The sequence below is a fragment of the Zingiber officinale genome, chromosome 4A (assembly GCF_018446385.1).
Source record: "Zingiber officinale cultivar Zhangliang chromosome 4A, Zo_v1.1, whole genome shotgun sequence".
In the NCBI taxonomy this organism is placed as follows: Eukaryota; Viridiplantae; Streptophyta; class Magnoliopsida; order Zingiberales; family Zingiberaceae; genus Zingiber; species Zingiber officinale.
Genome location: NC_055992.1, coordinates 4,496,035 through 4,515,076, shown reverse-complemented (window position 1 = coordinate 4,515,076; position 19,042 = coordinate 4,496,035). Strand labels below are relative to the sequence as shown.

Genomic DNA, 19,042 nt, shown 5'->3' with positions numbered 1-19,042 from the left:
TTCTTTCTTAACCTCCACTATTGCCATCCATCCCTAGCTCATCAACCAAATCTGGAGTTCTAAAATCTGAATTATCGCCTAATTCTCATCACTTGCCTTTATCCTATAAACCTCATAGGCCTGTTTAGATTGTTTTTTGTTTGATGCCATTTATTGAATTTCCAAGCTAATTGTTTGTCATAAACTTCTATGACAATCAAACTAGGGCTGAAATAGCATATCCAACACTCCGCAATCAAATTAGTATATAAGCCAAAAGGCTAAAGCCCTACTAACATGGCCTACTACTATATCAACATCATTAATGCCTAACAAAACTATCATGTATTTTGTTGAAGAGGGTAAAATTTTCAGTATCAATTAGTAAACATAACAACTTAAAAAAAAGCATGTAAAAATATATTCTTGAATAATCAACACATTCTCTGGGATTGCAACTAAATTATACATGATATATCATTGATTAAGGAAATTATCAAGAAACCAAAAACAGAATAAATCAACTCAATAAGATATAAACATCCGGTTATAAGTCTGCGTCACTAGTTTAATTATCAGATAATTTATTAAACCTATACATCACAACCCATGACACAAACCTAAGATTTTTCTGGACAGCCCTCTATGGATCCACATGCGCCAGTCACTATTCCAAAAGCTAGTAGTCACCTGTGATTTACCTCCGTGTTGGCCCTGGCACAGGTTGGCGGGGGCCTTTTGCCAACTCAATTGAAGCACAGAGCTTTTCCAAAATTTGATTCTTTTGATCTCCTCCCAGCTCTGCTGTTTCTTCCTTGTGTATTCATGCATCAATAAAATCATCCTTTATTTTTCTTGCCATTGTGTGAGAGACGGGATAAAGATCTTTCAAGAACAAATAACTCTGGTGGAAAATTCCGGAAGATCTTTGTGTCAATTCAATTAAAAGCATCTCAGTTTCTTCTGGCTTCCAACATCTGTTCTGTTCAGGTATTTCATGGATTTGAATTTGTCATGACCAGCTATGTCTTCAATGCAAACAATTATTTTTATAGAATATTCCTCATCAAGGAATGCCTCATAGTTTTCTGTTTTGGAATCTAATTGTAAAGAATCTAGTTGTAATGTGTCTTCTGTTGGTTTAGCTGCTACCAGATCATCTGTAGCCATCTGTGATACTATAAACAACCAAACATCAATTGAACCTGTTATAACTCTTGCATCACCTGATCAAAAACCAACATCAACCAAATAAACCTGCAAGACTAAACTGAACCGCAATCAATTTTGCATATAGAAACATCTCACTTTTTAGCAATTCACTTTAAAATAATCATTTTACTGAACCTCATTGTTTGTGAATTTGTTCATCGTAGCTCTCATTGAGTCAATCTGCAATCAATCATTTCTTCATACTTGCTGGTGTGTGTCGCAGTCTGGTCATCAACAAAGAAATGCAATATCTGCTTAAGTTTGCAAATTAGCAACTTACAGATCAATATTTATAAGTTTAATTTCACAAGTGTCGGATATCCTTCTCACCTTGGACTCATGTCATAGCATCCGTTCTCGAGTTCCCTTATATTTTGATTTTATTCTGCTATCCTACAAAATTTTATTTCTTAGGACAATGGAAACTTTGTTTAGGGATAGTGATTTGTGTCCTTTTGTTGGTTATAGAAGTGCTGCCTGTTTCATCCCAGCTTAAAACTGCATTAGTCAGGGTAATACTCTAAATAAACTTCCATATTTCCTAATTATAACTATTTTATATGGGACTTCAACTATTGGCAGGCCCACTTCCAGATATAGACGTTGTCTTATCTATTTTACTACAGAGTCCTACACCAACAACACGGATTGGAAAACCAGCAGTTTCTCTTCAGCAAATGCAGGCAGGTCCAGGTCCTAGCACAAGTGATCTTTCAGGCTCCACCAAGACACGGATGAACAATGGGCCATCCCACAAGCTTCCCAGAGATGAACAGTCAGGCAAACGAAAATATCTTGATAGTACGTCTTTTTGACCTTCCCCTAGATATTTTTTCCTTTTGTTTCATAGTTTAATATAGGGTGGTGCTTTTCCTATGAGGAGGAAACAAGGTAAATTTTTTCATGGGTATTTTTTCTTAGTTTATTTTGTCAAAAATAGAGTAAAGGAAATGACAGGGTTTTTTTCCCAGATATCCTCTACATGCACTGGAAAAAAATTATCAATGTAAATCTATTTTCATTATTGTTTTTTATATTTAAATAAATAAAATTTTAAAAATTATGTGAGGGATTTCCCAGAGTTCTTTAAGGCCGAAGCACTCTGGGATTCAAATTATGTTTTTTTAAGATATGTCGTGGCATACTTTGTTCCCTTCCATTGCACGTCTTTCCAAAGCTATTTTTCTGGTGCAGGAAGTGCACTGAGAAAGTAGTTCAGATCCTCTATCCCCATTTCTCTCTGTCCCTGTGTCCCATTACCGATCGGACGGATCAGATTAAATCTCAAGACATCATGATATTTTTAAAATATGTGCAGTATCCTCGTGATGTGCAAAATATCCTTGAGATTTAATTTGATCCGTCTGATCGGCAATAGGACACGGGGACAGAGAGAAATGGGGACAGAGGATCTAAACTGCTGAGAAAGCTGCTTGTACAGTTTCAAAACTAGCTTCTTGTTGATTTAAAGGCATATCTTTGCTGTAATTGTAACTAAATCAATAGAGTGGGGTGGCATGTAAAAAAAAGGCATATTGGTTATTTTAGTCATCCATCCAACACATTCATCCTCAATGCTTCAACTTGGACTAAGCTTTATGTTGGTGTTGAAAAATCTTGTTTGGCGAACAAATCCTGTGTATTTTAAGTTTTTTTTACCACTCTTTTATAATACCTATTGACATGCTATTTCTCTAGGGCAAGAAGATGATGAGAGCACAACTGAACAGAGCCGTCCACTTCCAAAGGATGTGTTTAGACTGCGGCAAATGCATAGAAGTCGAGGTCTGAGCACTTCGCAGACAGGATCGGCAGCTTCTGGTGGTAGCGTGTTCTCCGGCGAGCCATCTGTTAGCATTAGTAATGATTGATCATTTTCAGTCCCTTGCTAAACATTGTCATACTTACACTCCACTGGATAACTTAAAGGCAGTATAAGATGATGTATGACTCGCATTGATGTTGTATATCTGTCTATTTATCTTTCTAATGTACGGGTGGCCGGGTGATTCTAAAGGTCACTTTGGATGGAAAACCAAAGATGGTTGTTGTAAATCAACATATTTAAATATAATTTTGTTTTTACTCTCACCTAGAAATTGTAAAATTTCTTTTTTTTTTTTAAAAAAATCCTATTTGACTTTTCGACCCGACTAATCCTAGAGGGGTTGGGTTCTACGAGAAATTTGAATCCTCCTTGCATGAGTTTTTGTGGTATGATCTTGCACTGCTTCGGCATGGTTGGCTAATCAAATTCCATAAATTTGAGATTGGCTAGTGCAGTGTTTCTAAAATTGGTTGGTACACTGCTTTATGAAAATATAGTTATGATGGATTTTGCATCAACAGTTCTTGGAATTTTAAATTTCCATAAACGTAACTCATTTTTTTTTTTTGCAGAATTGATTTATAAGATTTAATTTTCAACTGAGGTAGATTTTATAAGAACACAAAACAGGGAAAGATTTTAACATCACAAAATACTTCAAAACATGTTCTTTGGAGCTATTGTTTGTTTCCAAAACTCTTTCCATTTAATACGTTGTACTTGTTTGTATTGAATGCGCATGGAATTGTTCTAATCTCTTGATCAATTTATTTCAATAGTCGTCTAAGAACATATCCTTGATTTTGACATATTAAAAGATAACAATATATCGTACCAACAAGCAAGCAATGAATAAATAAGGAATAGCTTTTATAACGACAAATCACTAGAAATATTAGGTTCAAATTTTGGCGCACTCAATTTCTATCCAAATTCGACAATCATAACAGTAGATAACCTAAATGCAAAATAAAACAATTGGTTATCGCACACAATGTGCACCAAGATGTACAGATAAACTACAGTTAGTCAGTCTGGCAAAACCAAAGACCAGACTTAAATGACAAAAGGGCAAAAAGCTCACCCTCTCTAAATGCCACTGCAACAATTCCATCGATTGTGTATGACATCGTTCAGGGTGACTGCATCCATCTCTGGAAGAAGCTAAGAGGTGAAGATGGGCTCATGACCGTGCACTCTCAACCGGTAGATGCATGTATGACTCGTGTTCCCATGGTTGGAGGTGAAGTCAAATCGAACCATGTTAATCACGCCCGAGTTGGTTGCCTCGATGTTGAAGGTTTGTGCATTGCTCTTCTCTAGGTCATAGGAGAACTCAGTTAAGGTGACAACGTGCCTGGCGTTACTAGATAGTCCAACATCGGACGATTCAAGCCAAGTAGATATTCGACAATCTTTTGGGGCACTTGACCTGTCGTAGGCCACACTCTGCATATCATACATTTAAGGAGATATGTCAATGTCTCAGTGAAAAAAATCGCTGCACACATCAATGAGTTTAAATGAACAAAAGAATTGTATGATGAATAATGGAATTTACAATCTTCAGAGGCCAAGAAAAATCCTAGTATTTTCTAATTTATTTGAGAAGAATAAAAGGTGAACGTTTGAATAATTTACCAAATAAAAGCAGAAAATTTCTCCCTAATAATTATAGGAAAACATGAGAGCTAAATGCTCAACAATAATTTATTATAAAGGTGAACATTTGAACTGACTAACTGAAAAAAAACACCCTTAACAAGGTACGAGAATAGTCAATATGAAAACATGCAGTCCAATCATTTTCCTGTCAAGATCAAAAGTCAAACTCAAGAGAAAAAAATTGGTACCACATTAGAAAAAAGATCAAGAAGTCGGCTAAGTATTTGTGGTTACTAGTAATCTTGACATAACTATCAAAGCTAATTGCACGTTTTATGAGCATACTCTCCGACCTAATGTCTCATTTGAATTCAAATACAGGTAAGACATTTTTCAAAAAGAGGAAAATGAGAATATCAAGAAACCTTCTTTCTTTTAATTAGAAAGCTCATTATAAATGTCAACTGAAATTTATCAGCAATTTATCCATCTGCTTGCCCTGTTATGCATCCCTTGCATCAAGAAAATTTCTTTCCTTCCCCATCCATTACCTGATTTCCCCACCTCTCCCCCACCTGTTCTTCCCTTCTTATTTCCTCACCTTATAAGAAATTCCTAAACAGGCCCTAGTCAAATACCCTAGTAACAATTTTGTTGGAGAAAGAGAGTTGTTGACAAAAAGAAATTGTTTCAGACATTGTAGCTTTTTCAATTTAACAGAAAAGGCTTGATATTATATTTCTGATCAGCAAGAGCAAATACAGGACTTGGATATTGCATAAAAAAAGGAAAATTAAAATAAAATCATGATACATATATTATCTTAAGTTATTTCAATTTATTAAGTTGGGCAAACAGATGACAGAAGATTTTCATATAATTCAATCTAGCATATGCTTTCGCTCAATTTAGCCAAAAAAAAAAAAAAAGGTGTGAAGCATGCAAGATAACACATACAATGAGATTAAAGGTACTTGAGCAATTATTCACCTGCTTGGTCCAGGTGAAATGAGGCAAAGACCAAGCTCAGCTACCTTTGCGTAGGCACTGCTTATTCAAAGAATGCCAAATTGCATGGGTTGAGGTGTGGACTGAGTAGGCCCTAAATTTGCCAACCATTTTGCCTAGTTCTCAAAAATTACCCTTTTCCATAGCAAAAGGAGTCTAAGAAAATGCACCCACATTTGTTCTCTCTAGAATCTCAAGTGTGTATGAGAGCCAATTGTACAAGGAAATTGTTGAAAAATGTTTAATTTGTGAAAATTGAACAGTGTCAGCATTGATAAATGAATGCAGATGTGTCTTAATTTCATAAAGTTCTAAAATATGTAGTATAGCATATCAATCGTTTACACCTACATCAATCTTATCAATGTGATCTTATCATGTCAATCTTAATAATAGCACAAAATTAAAACCTAGTGGCATACAAAACTTGGAGAGAGATATAGGAGCATCATGTTGACTAGTTGTGGGAATAGAAAAGCCACCATGAGCATAAAGACAAAAGATTGAAGCAGGAGCAAATAAAAGAAACAGAGAAAACACCTTTGCAACATGCTCCAAAGTGACTGCCTCAGGAATTATCTCTGTTCTTAGCTTAATCTCAACAAATCCACTGCTTCCTAGCAAAGAAAAACACTGTCCAGGTTCTCCAAAGCTTGGAGCCAACATCTTATGTGAATTAGCATGATCTCCATTATGCCCCATAACACTAGAACGCCAATTGGTACCTTTACTGTAGGGTGTTGAGTGCCTAACCACCTTAGCCCCACCAGACGCCAAAGCATAATCAACTCTTCCGAGCCCATCAGCTGCATGCTTTTCTATCTCTTTCTGAACAATGTCCCTTGCGATAACCCTAATTTGATCCAAATCAAGGATTTTACTTCCATCATCTACATTCTCACTGTTCTTTAAATCATTGATGAGTTTCTCGAATTCTTCTCTTGAAATGAGACCCATTTCTTTCAACTCACCCAAAGACTTGTCCAAAGAATCAGTTTTAGATTCCAACTTTTTGAGTTCCTGACCAAGGAATGCTCCTTTGATTTCAATTTGCTTAACAAGTTCTTTGGTCACCATTCCAATCTCACTCCCAATTTTCTTGTCGACTACATCTAACTGGACTTGTAACATCTTGGCAGTCTTCTTTAAAGATGTCTCCACTTCTGAAATTTTTCTTTCAAACTCCAAAGCAACAAAAGGAGAGTTAGCATTATCGCTAGTGTTGTAAGCCCATCTCCAAATAGTCTGTCCCAACCACAAAAGTGAAGCAAGAAGCAAACAATTCTTGGTAAGAACACTCAGAACAGTCTGCCACTTGGCCTTTTCAGGCTTCTGTACAACTCTTCTATGTCGTGGAGAAATTGTGGCTGAAGCAATCATCCCTTTCTTCAACTTGGAATAGTCTTTCGTTCTCTCAATCACAGATTCTCCTTTTATTGTATGGCTCAAATCCTTCCCACTCAAAGCTCTATTTACTCCTTCAGTAAGACCATCAGTGGTTAATCTCTTCTCCACAACTGCCATTGTTCTCCTCCGTGTATTTGGTTTGCTATTTGTGTCTAAACTCAGAGAGGTACTGTCGTTAGAAACTGGCGATGCTGCAGCCGCTCCGGCAGTGGAAGCAGACATGGCTTCTTTCTGGTACTCGTTCAATCACTCAAAAAAGAAACAAACAAACAGAATCTCAGAAGCACAACCCAAAAATTCAATACAAGAGAATCCATCGACAAACCCCCATTGGGCTTGTAATCCCCGGGAAGTTAGCAAGAAAGATGAGAAGATGATATACAAAAGCTAAGAATCTCACACAAGCACCGATAACCAATGACGCAAAATTCAGGGGTAAAGATATAGTTCAGCCTGAAATCGATAAAAACCCACATCAAAACGCGATCTTTAACAGAAATCAAATATACTAGCAAATCAAACAAAAGTTGTCACGAAAGCACAAGTTCCAAAATCTAATCTTCCGCAACCCGAAAACCTAACGAAAGAAATATGCTTTTCCGCAGATCTAGCGGAGCAAAATCGAGGAAAGAGCGGCAAGAACATGATCAGTAACAGGGATTACCTAGGGTATCGGAGATTACCGAGACGCCCGCTCAGGCAATCGGCGGCCGCCGTCTTCCGCAGCGACTAGGCGGTTCGTGGATCCAGCGGCGGAGCGACAAAAGTCAGAGAGCAACGTCGATTTTAAAAAAAAAAATCGCATATTTATTCCGATACCCTACAATTACCCGTTTCGTGGTTCGATACGGCGATGTGTCCCACATAATGGGTTCGCTACCGTCGAAGAAAAAAATAACTGCTTTATCGCTGGGCACAGGAATTGACCCTGATTAACCCGTCTTTTGGTTGGACGACCAGTGGACCCAATGCGAGTTATTTCTTGGACAGGAATAGTTCGCCCACGAAACAATTTTACAGAAAATGTTTATCGCATTAAAAAGAAAAATAAGTGAGAAAATTGATATTGTTTAGTTAATTATCTAAAATATGGTAAAAGGCGATTAGCATCCAGCTAATTCGTTCTTAGGATAATATGAATGAGATAAATCATAAATCATAAATAATTATTAATTATTAATATAAATATTAAAATACGAGGAAAGACATACTCAAACACTTTAAATTTCGATCTAAAATTTCATATAATAATCATCACACCGTCCGAGTGAACTAGTTAAATCTCTAAAGGCAGTTTGATCCATGCAACATCTAGATTCTCCGTTGACTTGTTTAGGATCCAATGCAATATTCAAAGGCACGAGCAGCCAAAATAATCAAACCAAACTCGCAGATGATTCATAACAATTATTACTGATTCAATAAAAGCAAAATGTTCTTAATGCGACAGTAGAATATTAATTTCAAAGTTTAAAAAATACGCTGCTGACAAAATCTTCATAATAAATTTCCATTTGAACTTGTTAGCATAATCAAAATTTTATAATCTCAAAATGTAACGTCAAGAGCTATGATTCATCAATCGATTGCTACGCGGACAGTCGACTGTTAAATTTTATGTGCTCCTGGTCCGGTGGTGAGATGGGGCTCGTCCGACAGGGGGTCTAAGTGGTCAACGTCTTAGGCATAAGTCCGATCGGGGGAGCTACCTTCCCGATCAACATGAAGAGTAGTCGGTCCGATACTTCGACAGTTCGGTCAGATACCGAGCTTCCGATGCTCATAAAGCTCAAGCAGGGAGGTAAGAAGGCCGAGCGACCGTCCCACTCGGCTAAATAGTGGACGCAGCGTCGACCCGATAGACAGGGCTCCCTCGCCCGATAGGGGGGAGCCGGATAGCAGAGCATTGGCCGAGTGGACGCTCGGCCTGACTATTGTATCACCCGGACTGTAGACTGGCCGAGCGGCTCTCCCAATCTGCCCAATAAAAGATAAAAGGGGTAGTTGGCGATATCTTCCTAGGGACCAGTGTCATCAACAGGCGGCATGGTCGACGACATGGTCAGACAAAGAATCGTACGGTGGAAGCTTCCACTGTCACGTCGGAGATATGGTCGGGATGTTAAGGTATGACGTCAGCCACGCTTTTCTGACACGTTCTCTCCAAGTATGTTTTGAGAAGCGTGTGCGCCTTGGGAAGTGTGCACACGCCTCTTGGAAGCCTTATATAAGGACCCCCAAGCTCCGGCAGAGGTAGGTTCACCACTGTAGCTACAGTTACGCTGCTGCTCCTTTCTTCTCTACTTCATTCTTCATTCGCTTGCCGTCGGTGACTGACTTGAGCGTCGGAGGGCCATCGTCAGGGAACCCCTCCTTGACTCGACACTAACGACTTGTGGTTGCAGGCTTAGCTCTTTGGAGGTCCACGTCATCTTCAGTCGACATCCAGTCAACGTGAGTGCCACCTTTCCAGCGTCCGTCAACTCACTGTCGAACAGGATCAAATTTGGCGTTGTCTGTGGGAACACACCTGAATCTGAGCTGAGAAGATGGAAGAAGCTGGACGTCTCCACACCGTGACGCTCATGCAAGAGGAGCTCGACGCGCTCATACAAGTACGGGCGACGAAAATAGTCGAGTAGCAGCAACAAAAGGCGCTAGCCGATTGGCTGGCACAACAAGCAACATTGTCCTTGGGAGGCCGAGCGGTGCAAGAAGACCGACCGGAGCAACTCTCCATATAGGGGTAGAATAAGCTGCCGACCGGCACTCCTGGAGAAGCTCCTCCCGCACCCATTCCGTTACATCGGGCATTGTTTCAAACACCCTCTGAAATAGTGCAAGCAAATCAAGAGCAAGGATCCTCATCAGATGAAGCTCCCGTGAGAGACGCGCGAAAGGGAAAAGCACCCCGAGCTGGTCTTTCTCCCGAGCGGATCAATCAGCAATTCTCTGAGGCAATCCTGCAAGATCCACTGCCAAGGCATTACGCTCCCTTGGCGATCAGAAAATATAACGGGTCGACTGACCAGGACGTCCATCTCGGTAAGTTTGATAACGCTGCTACTCTTCATCAATACATAGATGAAGTCAAGTGCAGAGTTTTCCTCGCTATGCTCTCTGGCTCGACCCAACGGTGGTTCAGAAGATTGTCGGACGGGTCTATCCGAAGCTTCAAAGACTTCTGAACAGCTTTCCTTCACCACTTTGCGAGCAGCAGACGTTATCAGAAGACGAGCGTCATCCTGTTCTCCATGAAGCAAGGCCCAGGGAGTCCCTCCGAGCTTACATCTAGTGCTTCAATTATGTGGCGATGGATATTCCTTCGGTCTCGTCTGAGACCATGATGAACGCGTTCACACAAGGACTCGTGGACTAGGACTTCTTCCGATCACTCGTCAGGAAGCCGCCCCGCGACTACGACCACATTCTGAAGAAGGCCAACGAGTACATCAATGTAGAGGAAGTTCAAGCAGTAAGAAGGAAGGAGGCACCGTCTGAGCCGTCCTCGGCGACCGAATGAAGGCCGTCGATCAACCAGCAACATCCGAGAGGGCCCCGAGCCGAAGGAGTACGCCCACACCAGGAAGCAAGGTCACACGCCGTCTAGCATGTTGCCGCCTAGCGACCGAGACCCAAGGGGAAGGTATGGACCCCTTTGTTCTGCTCATTTCATCAGTCTGCAACTCACAACACCCGCGACTGTTGCGGATTCAACCTAGTCGCCCAACTGGCGCCTAGGGGTTATCATCGCCGGTCCCCCTCTCCTGACCAGCGACACGAGCATCATCGTTTCGATCGACAAGAGGACACAAGAAGATCCCCGCAGCAACCTCGTTGAAGAAGCGCTGATCCGACCAGAGCCACATGCAACGGAAGCAGGCCGTCCGCTCGGGAGGAAGAAAACAGAAGTAACACTACACGGGGCGAAATCAACATCATCGCTGGTGGACCGACCAGCGGAGACTCAAACCGAGCCGGACAGTCCTATGCTTGACGGTTGGAGATCCATGCTGTAGGTTGCAGCAGGGAAAAGGCGAGCGGACCGGAGATCAGCTTCAGCCCCAGGAATCTTGAAGGAGTTGAAGTGCTGCATGACGACGCCCTCATTATCCGAGCGGTAATCGCCAACTATACCATTCACCGTGTATTTGTTGACACTGGCAGCTCGGTCAACATCATCTTCAAAAAGGCGTTTGAACAACTCCAAATCGATCGCGGAGAGCTGCTGCCGATGACAACCCCACTGTACGGGTTCACTGACAATGAGGTCCAACCGATAGGCCAAATCAAGTTGGTCATATCACTTGGAGAGGAGCCCCTCAAAAGGACGAGGACCACGAACTTCATCGTGGTAGACGCCCCCTCCGCCTAAAATGTCATTCTAGGCCGACCGACCCTCAATGAATTCTGATCGGTCGTCTCGACCTTCTGCCAGAAAATCAAGTTTCCGGTGGAGGATTGGGTCGGAGAAGTAAGAGGAGATCAGTTGGCCGCTCGGCGCTGCTACGTCGAAATGGTCAAAACGGAAGCAAAGTCCGCTCGGAAGATGCCCCGGCTGGAGGTAAGTGCCATAATCGAGAAGCCTCCTACTTTAATTTATGAAGAAAAGGAAGAAGTACAGATACACCCGGGCCGAGCAGAGGCGACGACCTTCATAGAGTCTGACCTGGAGGCCGAGCAGAAGGCCGGGCTGATCAGATGCCTTTAGCAGAATCATGATGTCTTTGCATGGTCAATGCATGAGTTTCCCGACATTTCCCCGAGCGTCGCACAACATGAGCTCCACGTCCAACCAGATGCTCGGCCGGTGTAGCAGAGGATGAGAGACTTTAGCGCTGAACAGAATCTGATTATCCGGGCGGAGATTGAGAAGCTACTGGAGGTCAGCCACATACGCGAGGTTTAGTTTCCGAGCCAATGTGGTGCTAGTCTCCAAGCCGGGCAATAAATGGAGGGTCTGCATCGACTTTCGGGATCTTAACAAGGCGTGCCCAAAGGACGTCTATCCCTTTCCTAGGATAGATTAGATGGTAGACTCCATGGCCGGGTGTGAGCTGATATGCATGCTGGATGCATATCAGGGGTATCATCACGTGCCGCTTGCCCGTGAAGACCAAGAGAAAGTCAGCTTCATCACTGCCAACGGTACTTATTGCTACAATGTAATGTCGTTCGACCTAAAGAATGCAGGAGACACCTACCAGAGGCTAATGAATAAAGTGTTCAAGCGGCAGATCGGTCGTAACATGGAGGTATATGTCGACGACATATTAATTAAATCCCTCCGAGCCACCGATCTCTGTGCAGATATCCAGGAGACATGTCAGAACCTCCGAGCATATAGAATCAAGTTAAATCCTCAAAAGTGTCTGTTTGGCGCGAGAAGTGGGCATTTCTTGGGATATATCGTCACCGAACAGGGCATTGAGCCAAACCCCAACAAGGTGAAGACACTCCAAGATATGCTACCACCAAGAAACTTGAAGGAAGCTCAGCACCTCACCGGTCGGATAACAGCATTATCATGGTTCATCTCCAAGTCGTCCGACCGGAGCCTTCCTTTCTTCAAGATTCTGCGCCGAGCCACCAAGTTTCAGTGGGACGAGGAGTGTGACCAGGCCTTCGAGGAACTTAAAACATATCTGAACTCACTACCTGTACTAGCTAAGCCTACTACCGGTGAACCGCTCCGGATCTATTTGTCTTCGACCAAGCACGCTGTTGGCTCGACACTGATTTGACAGAACGGTGAAGAACAACCAGTGTACTTCTTGAGTCATATATTAAAGGATGCTGAATCTCGCTATGCCGGTCTTGAAAAGCTCGCATTTGCATTGGTACTCGCCGCTCGGAGGCTTCATCCTTATTTCCTCGATCACACTATCATTGTGATGACCAACAACCCTCTAGGAAGAGTCCTGCTTAATCCAGAGGCATCCGACCGGTTGATCAAATAGACAACAGAGCTCAGCGAGTTCGACATCCAATATCAGCCCCGAACGGCCATCAAGGCATAGTCCTTGGCCTATTTTGTCACGGAGGTACAAAACCCTGAACCCGACTCGATCTGGAAAGTATATGTGGATGGGTCGTCCACCCGGTAGGGTAGTGGGATTGACATACTGCTTATCTCCCCATAAGAAGAGCGGGTGCAGCTGTCCATTCGACTAGAGTATCGGGCAACTAATAACGAAGCTGAGTACGAGGCGCTTATAGCTGGCCTACAAGCCGCTCGGCATGTCGACGCTAGCAAGGTTCTTATCCACTCCGATTCTCAATTAACCGCTCAGCAGATGATTGGAGCATTCGAGATCAGTAATACGCGGCTCAGGTTGTACGTCGAAGCCTTCGAAAAGTTGAAGGCAAACTTTCAGGAGGTAATCATCCAGAAGATCCCCCGAGCAGAGAACCAAGCGGCGGATGAGCTAGCCAAATTGGCGAGCTCACTCTCGCCGATCGTCATTACTCAGCCGATTGAATAAGTATCCTTGGTGGCGCACATCGATTGGATGGAGGGGCTCACTTTCCCTAGCGATTGGAGAACACCCATAGTAGAGTTTCTACGATCAGGAGCTACGCCGTCCGATCGGGACGAAGCTCGCTTATTGAGAGGAAGAGTCGGTCGTTCCACCCTAGTCGGGGACCAGCTCTACAAGAAGGCCTTCTCCAGGCCATTGCTTAAATGCATCAGATTGGAGGATGCCGACTATATACTTCGAGAAGTACACCAAGGCTCCTGTGGAGAACATCCGGGCGATCGGTCGCTAGCAAGGAAGATTCTGTTGGCCGGGTACTTCTGGCCAACTCTACAGGAGGATGCCGCTCGGACAGTAGCTAACTGCCTGTCCTGCCAGGAGTACCATCACCTCTCCCACCGGCCGACTGAAGAGATGAAGGCTTCTACTATGTCGTGCCTGTTCGACCAATGGGGCATGGATGTTGTAGGATCCTTCCCCATGGCGACCGGACACTGAAAGTTTTTGCTCGTCGCAGTAGACTACTTCTCCAAGTGGGTTGAAGCCGAGCCGCTGGCGAGAATAACCGAGCAGATGGTCCAAAAATTTATCTGCCAGTATATCATCTATCGGTTCGGCATTCCGCGTCGACTCATCTCAGACAATGGTAGACAGTTCGCCGAACGGAAACTCAAAGAGTGGTGCGAGGAGTATGACATCCAGTAGGCCTTCACCTCCGTAACATACCCTCAGAGCAACGGATAGACTGAAGTCGCCAATCGGGAAATCTTACGGATTTTACGAGTTTGGCTCGACCACATTAGAGGGAACTGGGTGGACGAGCTCCCCGGCGTGTTATGGGCAATCCGCACGACCCCTAAGGAAGGCACGGGGGTAACCCCATTCCACCTGGTGTACGACGGTGAAGCGGTCGTCCCAGTCGAGGTCGGAGTCGAATCCAATCGAATACAACACTACAACGAAGACAACGCCGAGTGGAGGCTTCTGGAGCTGGACTTTATGGATGAGACGCGCGACAAAGTAGCCGTTTGGCTGATGGCTTATAGGCAGAGGATGAGGCAAAACTACAATCGACAAGTGATCTCAAGGTCGTTCCAGGTTGGCGACCTCGTATGGAAGAAGGTGAAGCTGGTCGGCGACATCACTAAACTAGAAGCTTCGTGGCCCGGACCATTCAAAGTCGTGGAGAAGCTCCGCTCTGGCGCTACTACCTAGAGGATGAAGACGGGCGACAACTAGAATGTCCTTGAAGTGCGAACCATCTCCAACCGTACCGAGCTGGATGAAAGGTGCGCCAATGTAATTGAGATGTACTCTCAATTTTGCTTATTTCCTTTGAGTGCAGGATTGGAATGAAAAACGAAAGGTTACCAAAACTCTTGTCGAGCGACGACGTTAAACCCAGGTCTCCACCGACGGTCGAACGATGACCTTAAACCCCGGTCTTCACCAAATCATCGAGCGGCAACGTTAAACCCAGGTCTCCACTGACGGTCGAGCGGCAATCTTAAACCCCGATCTTCGCCAAATCGTCGAGCGGCGATGTTAAACCTAGGTCTCCATCAACGGTCGAGAGGCGACCTTAAACCCCGGTCTTTACCAAATCGTTGAGCAGCGACGTTAAACCTAGGTCTCCACCGACGGTCGAGCGGTGACCTTAAACTCCGGCCTTAGAAGACCGTCGAGCGGCGACGTTAAAACCCAGAGTTGAGCGGCGACTATAAACTCTCGAGTCGAGCGGCGACCTTAAACCCAGGAGATATGATCCTAACGAATTTATCAATAATGAAAGAACGACCATAGTAGCCGTTCGGGACTATATAGCCATATACTAGCAAAAAGACAGCATATGAAGAAAAATCACAAAAGGACTTTATTGATAGCAAGTCAAATACTGCCGAATGGCAGGAATACATTCAAGGCTTACAAAAAATATTCCCTCTACAAACCCCTCGCTCACTCGATATAGTCAAAGGCTTTGTCAGGAATGGAGTCGAGGAGCTGGACGCGGTTAACATCATTATCGGACAGGGCTTCGGGGATGTGGCCATTCACCTTCAGCTGGCTGAGTGCCACGTTAATGGCCAGCTCAAACGATCGGACAATCCGATTGGTCACCTTTTCCAAAAATTAGTCCGAGCAGAGGTATTGTTGCCTCAGGACTGCGAAGCAGCCCGGTTCAGCCTCCTGGTAGGCTGTCAGTGCAGCACGGGAGGCCTCCAGATCCTCTTCAAGGCGCTTCACTTGATCCCGAAGCTCCACCTCCTTAGCCGAACGGCTCTCCCGCTCGGCAACCAGGGAGTTCTCCGCATTCTTCAACTTCTCGGCTAACTGCCAAGCTTCCTTGTTCTTCTGTTCCAGGTCGGCGATGACCCGTTGTTTCCTTATGGAAGTCAGATCGAGTTTCCGGTTGTAAGTCTTCAATTGAGCCTCGATCTGCCCCAGCCTACTAGCCTGGTCGGCCGACTTCTGCTGCTCCGCCGCCAGAAGTTGTTGGGCCTTTTCTAGGTTAGCCTGCAAATGAACGATCCTGGGAGGATAAGGCTTTTCTGGAAATCTTGAGCTTCTTCAGCTCGTCCTCCACTTGAGCCAACCGCTGGCACATGGGGATATTCCCCACCCAGTACTGCAAGAAAACATTAGTGCTGATCGAAGGTAAATTATGAATTGCTAGTTGAGGATACTAACCCCGGTGGATATTTCCAGATGACTATTGGCAAGCGCGCCATGGGATTTCATCATCGCTCGTGCCCTTGTTTCCTCCCAGATGCGAGCGAGCCGACCACGAATATAGACCTGATGCTGGGGAGAGCTGGGCTGGTCGCCCGACGCAAGAAGGTCCTCCGTTGACAGGTGAAGCATGGCGGTGATAGATCGTCGCCCACTCGGCGCCGATTGAGAAGAGGTTGTCGGGTCGGAAGCTTGGGCATCGGGGACTGGAAGAATAGCAGACCGTGTTATCTTCCACCTAGTCGGAGGCAAGGAAGTGATCGTCCAAATGGCGAGTGGCTCTGGTAGCTCAGCCAAAGACGGAGTCCGATCAGAAGAAGTAGCCTCCACCGTTACGGGAGCGGATGAAGACGGGGTGCCTCCCCTCGCGGAAGCTTGTACGGTCGAAGTGGTGGAGTGAGAGGGCACGCCCGTTCGATGTCTCTTTCGAGTAAGCGGTACCTTATCGTCCGAGGACCCCGGGCCCTCAGTATGGACGACGGGTGGCACTTCTTGGACCGGGCGTGGGTCAGCCACCCCTCCTACGCTGGGCGTCCGTTCGGCTGTCCCCTCGCCCAACAATTCCCTCCTGTGAGCCAACGAGGGTCAAGCCGAGCCAATACAGCTGCTTCGATCTCAGCTTGCCTGGTCTTCATTATGTCGACTACCCAAGCCTGCATCATGATGTTGGCTGTAAAAGAAGATAAGAATCAGTTAGACTCAAGGGAAGAAGGTTGAGGAATTTTATACCTAGGCTGCTTGGGAGCTTCGTTCGGATCGGACTCAGCCTGAACATGTACATTACACCATCTGACAACAACTTATGGATGTTGAACTTCAGGCCGGCCAGCATGTTAGCAGCGTGGAGGTAGTCCGACCGGGTCTTATATTTCTTCAAGTTCGGTTGAGGGGGAAGCCCAACCTGCCATTTGGTCCGGAAGCTTGGCTGCTCGGGGAGCCTCAGAAACAAAAAGTACTCCTTCCAGTGTTTGTTGGAAGTAGACATTTTGTCAAAAAAGACCAGATCGATACGAGATTGGAAAAGGTAAGTGCCCAATTCGGACTGTTTGGGATAATAGAAGTAGTGGAATGTTGGAATGTATACTAAAAGTCTAGCTTTTTGTATAAATATTTATTTAGAAATAAGAATCATATTGGTCAAATATCTACATTTATAAGTTAAGTGTAGTTGTTCAATTAATTTATATTATAGATAACATGATGTGTGGTGTCACACACAGAAGATCATGTTATCAGTTCCTTATATATTATAAACAATAACTCACGACTAAGATGGAAAGGAACAAACCATTGGAATAGTCATAGTATAATTATGTATTAGTTTATCTTGACTAATAAATTACACTAGTACACTTAGAGTGTATTGAATAGGACCATTTAAGGTAAGTTCTTTTTATACTGACTTAATAAAAGAACAAGACCTTAGTTATTATGAAGTGTGTGCTCTTAATCCTAATATAATAGCAAACACATATATTTAGTATTTATTTCTTTGACTTATCAAAGGGTGAGATTTAGCTCGATAAATCAATAGGCCTGATAAGTTGGGAAATGATATTACTTATAGTGTGTGTTGTTGATTATAGAAGGAAACTGTGTCCTAGTAATTTATGTTGATAATGTCCCCAAGAGGAGCTCATAAGGATTGTCATGTTAAACCCTGCAGGTGGACTTAGTCCGACATGACGATAAGGTTGAGTGACACTACTCTTGGACTAAGAAATTAATTAAAGTGAGTTATCAGTAACTCATTTAATTAGTGGACATTTGACATCTTAAACACAGGGAGATTAACACACTCATAATAAGGAGCCCAAAATATAATTGGGATTGGTGCGGTAGTTCAATAATAATTCTTTAGTGGTATGAATTATTATTGATGAAATTTGGGTGTTCGGGGCAAACACGGGAAACTTAATTTCATCGGGAGACCAAAACCAATTCTTCCTCTCGGTCCCTATCGTAGCCTCTTATTTATAAAGTATTATACCCACCTATACCTACCTTTATACCCATCCTAAGGTGGTCGGCTAAGCCTTGCTTGGAGCCCAAGCAAGGGGTCGGCCAAGTTAATCCTTGGATGAACCAAGTGGTGACCGACCCTAGCTTGAGTCCAAGCTTAGGTGGCCAACCACAATAAAATTAAAAGGATTTTATTTTATTTTTAAAATTTTTCTTATGTGGATTCCATGGCTTTAAAAGAGAGTTTAAAATTTAAATATTTCTTTTTATAGCTTTCTACAAAAGATTAAGAAAAGATTTGATATCTTTCCTTATTAGTAGATTAAAAGGAAGATTTTATTTTTGATAAAACTTTCCTTTTTTGTAACCATGTTCATGATTTAAAAAGAGAGTTTAAAATTAAATATTTCCTTTTATAAGTTTCTACAAAAGATTAAGAAAAGATTTGATATTTTTTCTTATTTGTAGATTGTAAAGAGATTTTAATTTTAAAGATAACTTTCCTTTTTGGAAATCATCCACATGTTTTAATAGAGAAATTTTAATTTATATATTTCCTTTTATAACCAACTATGAAAGGATAAATTATTAGAGAAAATTTTATTTTAAAATTTCTGGAAATAAATTAGGAAGTTTTAATTCTTATTAAAACTTTCTTGTTTGGGATTAGAAGGTGGCTGAATATATTGTTTTAAGAAAAGGAAATAAGTTTTAATTAATTAAAATTTTCATTTCATGGCAAAGTAATAAAGAAGTTTTTAATTTAAATTTTCCTTATTTGCCAAGACCAAGGATTATAAAAGAGGGGGTAAGGGTGCCTTCATGGCTAATA

The 19,042-nt window shown here is 43.1% G+C and overlaps 3 protein-coding genes across 7 annotated transcripts in view; 2 read left to right on the top strand and 1 right to left on the bottom strand.

Moving 5' to 3' along the window:
* Positions 1-3,282, top strand: part of LOC121969336 (cleavage stimulation factor subunit 77-like) — a 36,089-nt gene extending 32,807 nt beyond the window's left edge. For 2 of the 3 annotated variants that reach the window (XM_042519375.1, XM_042519377.1), the window contains 2 exons: positions 1,774-1,992; positions 2,890-3,282. In XM_042519375.1, coding sequence (XP_042375309.1) covers positions 1,774-1,992; positions 2,890-3,062 — 392 coding nt within the window. In that variant the 3' untranslated portion in view covers positions 3,063-3,282. Of the gene's footprint in view, positions 1-1,659; positions 1,704-1,773; positions 1,994-2,889 lie in introns of those variants that run through there. The other variant, XM_042519376.1, reaches the window with a different exon arrangement.
* Positions 3,283-3,868: 586 nt separating this feature from the next.
* LOC121969335 (SUN domain-containing protein 1-like) lies at positions 3,869-7,858 on the bottom strand. 3 transcript variants are annotated; one of them, XM_042519372.1, is made up of 4 exons: positions 7,704-7,795; positions 7,440-7,492; positions 6,173-7,288; positions 3,869-4,468 (listed from the first exon to the last, which is right to left on the bottom strand). In XM_042519372.1, exons 3-4 carry the CDS (start codon positions 7,259-7,261, stop codon positions 4,184-4,186), a joined length of 1,374 nt encoding a protein of 457 aa, XP_042375306.1. In that variant the 5' UTR covers positions 7,262-7,288; positions 7,440-7,492; positions 7,704-7,795; the 3' UTR covers positions 3,869-4,183. The 3 variants fall into 3 exon arrangements, with proteins under 3 accessions (XP_042375306.1, XP_042375305.1, XP_042375307.1); XM_042519371.1 differs by lacking the exon at positions 7,440-7,492 and having other exon boundaries at positions 7,704-7,858; XM_042519373.1 differs by lacking the exon at positions 7,440-7,492 and having other exon boundaries at positions 6,173-7,270; positions 7,704-7,835.
* A 6,233-nt stretch (positions 7,859-14,091) lies between these two features.
* On the top strand, positions 14,092-14,733 carry LOC121969120. The gene is made up of 2 exons (XM_042519042.1): positions 14,092-14,219; positions 14,322-14,733. The coding sequence occupies exons 1-2, from the start codon at positions 14,092-14,094 to the stop codon at positions 14,731-14,733; spliced, it is 540 nt and encodes a 179-aa protein (XP_042374976.1).
* Positions 14,734-19,042: the final 4,309 nt, after the last annotated feature.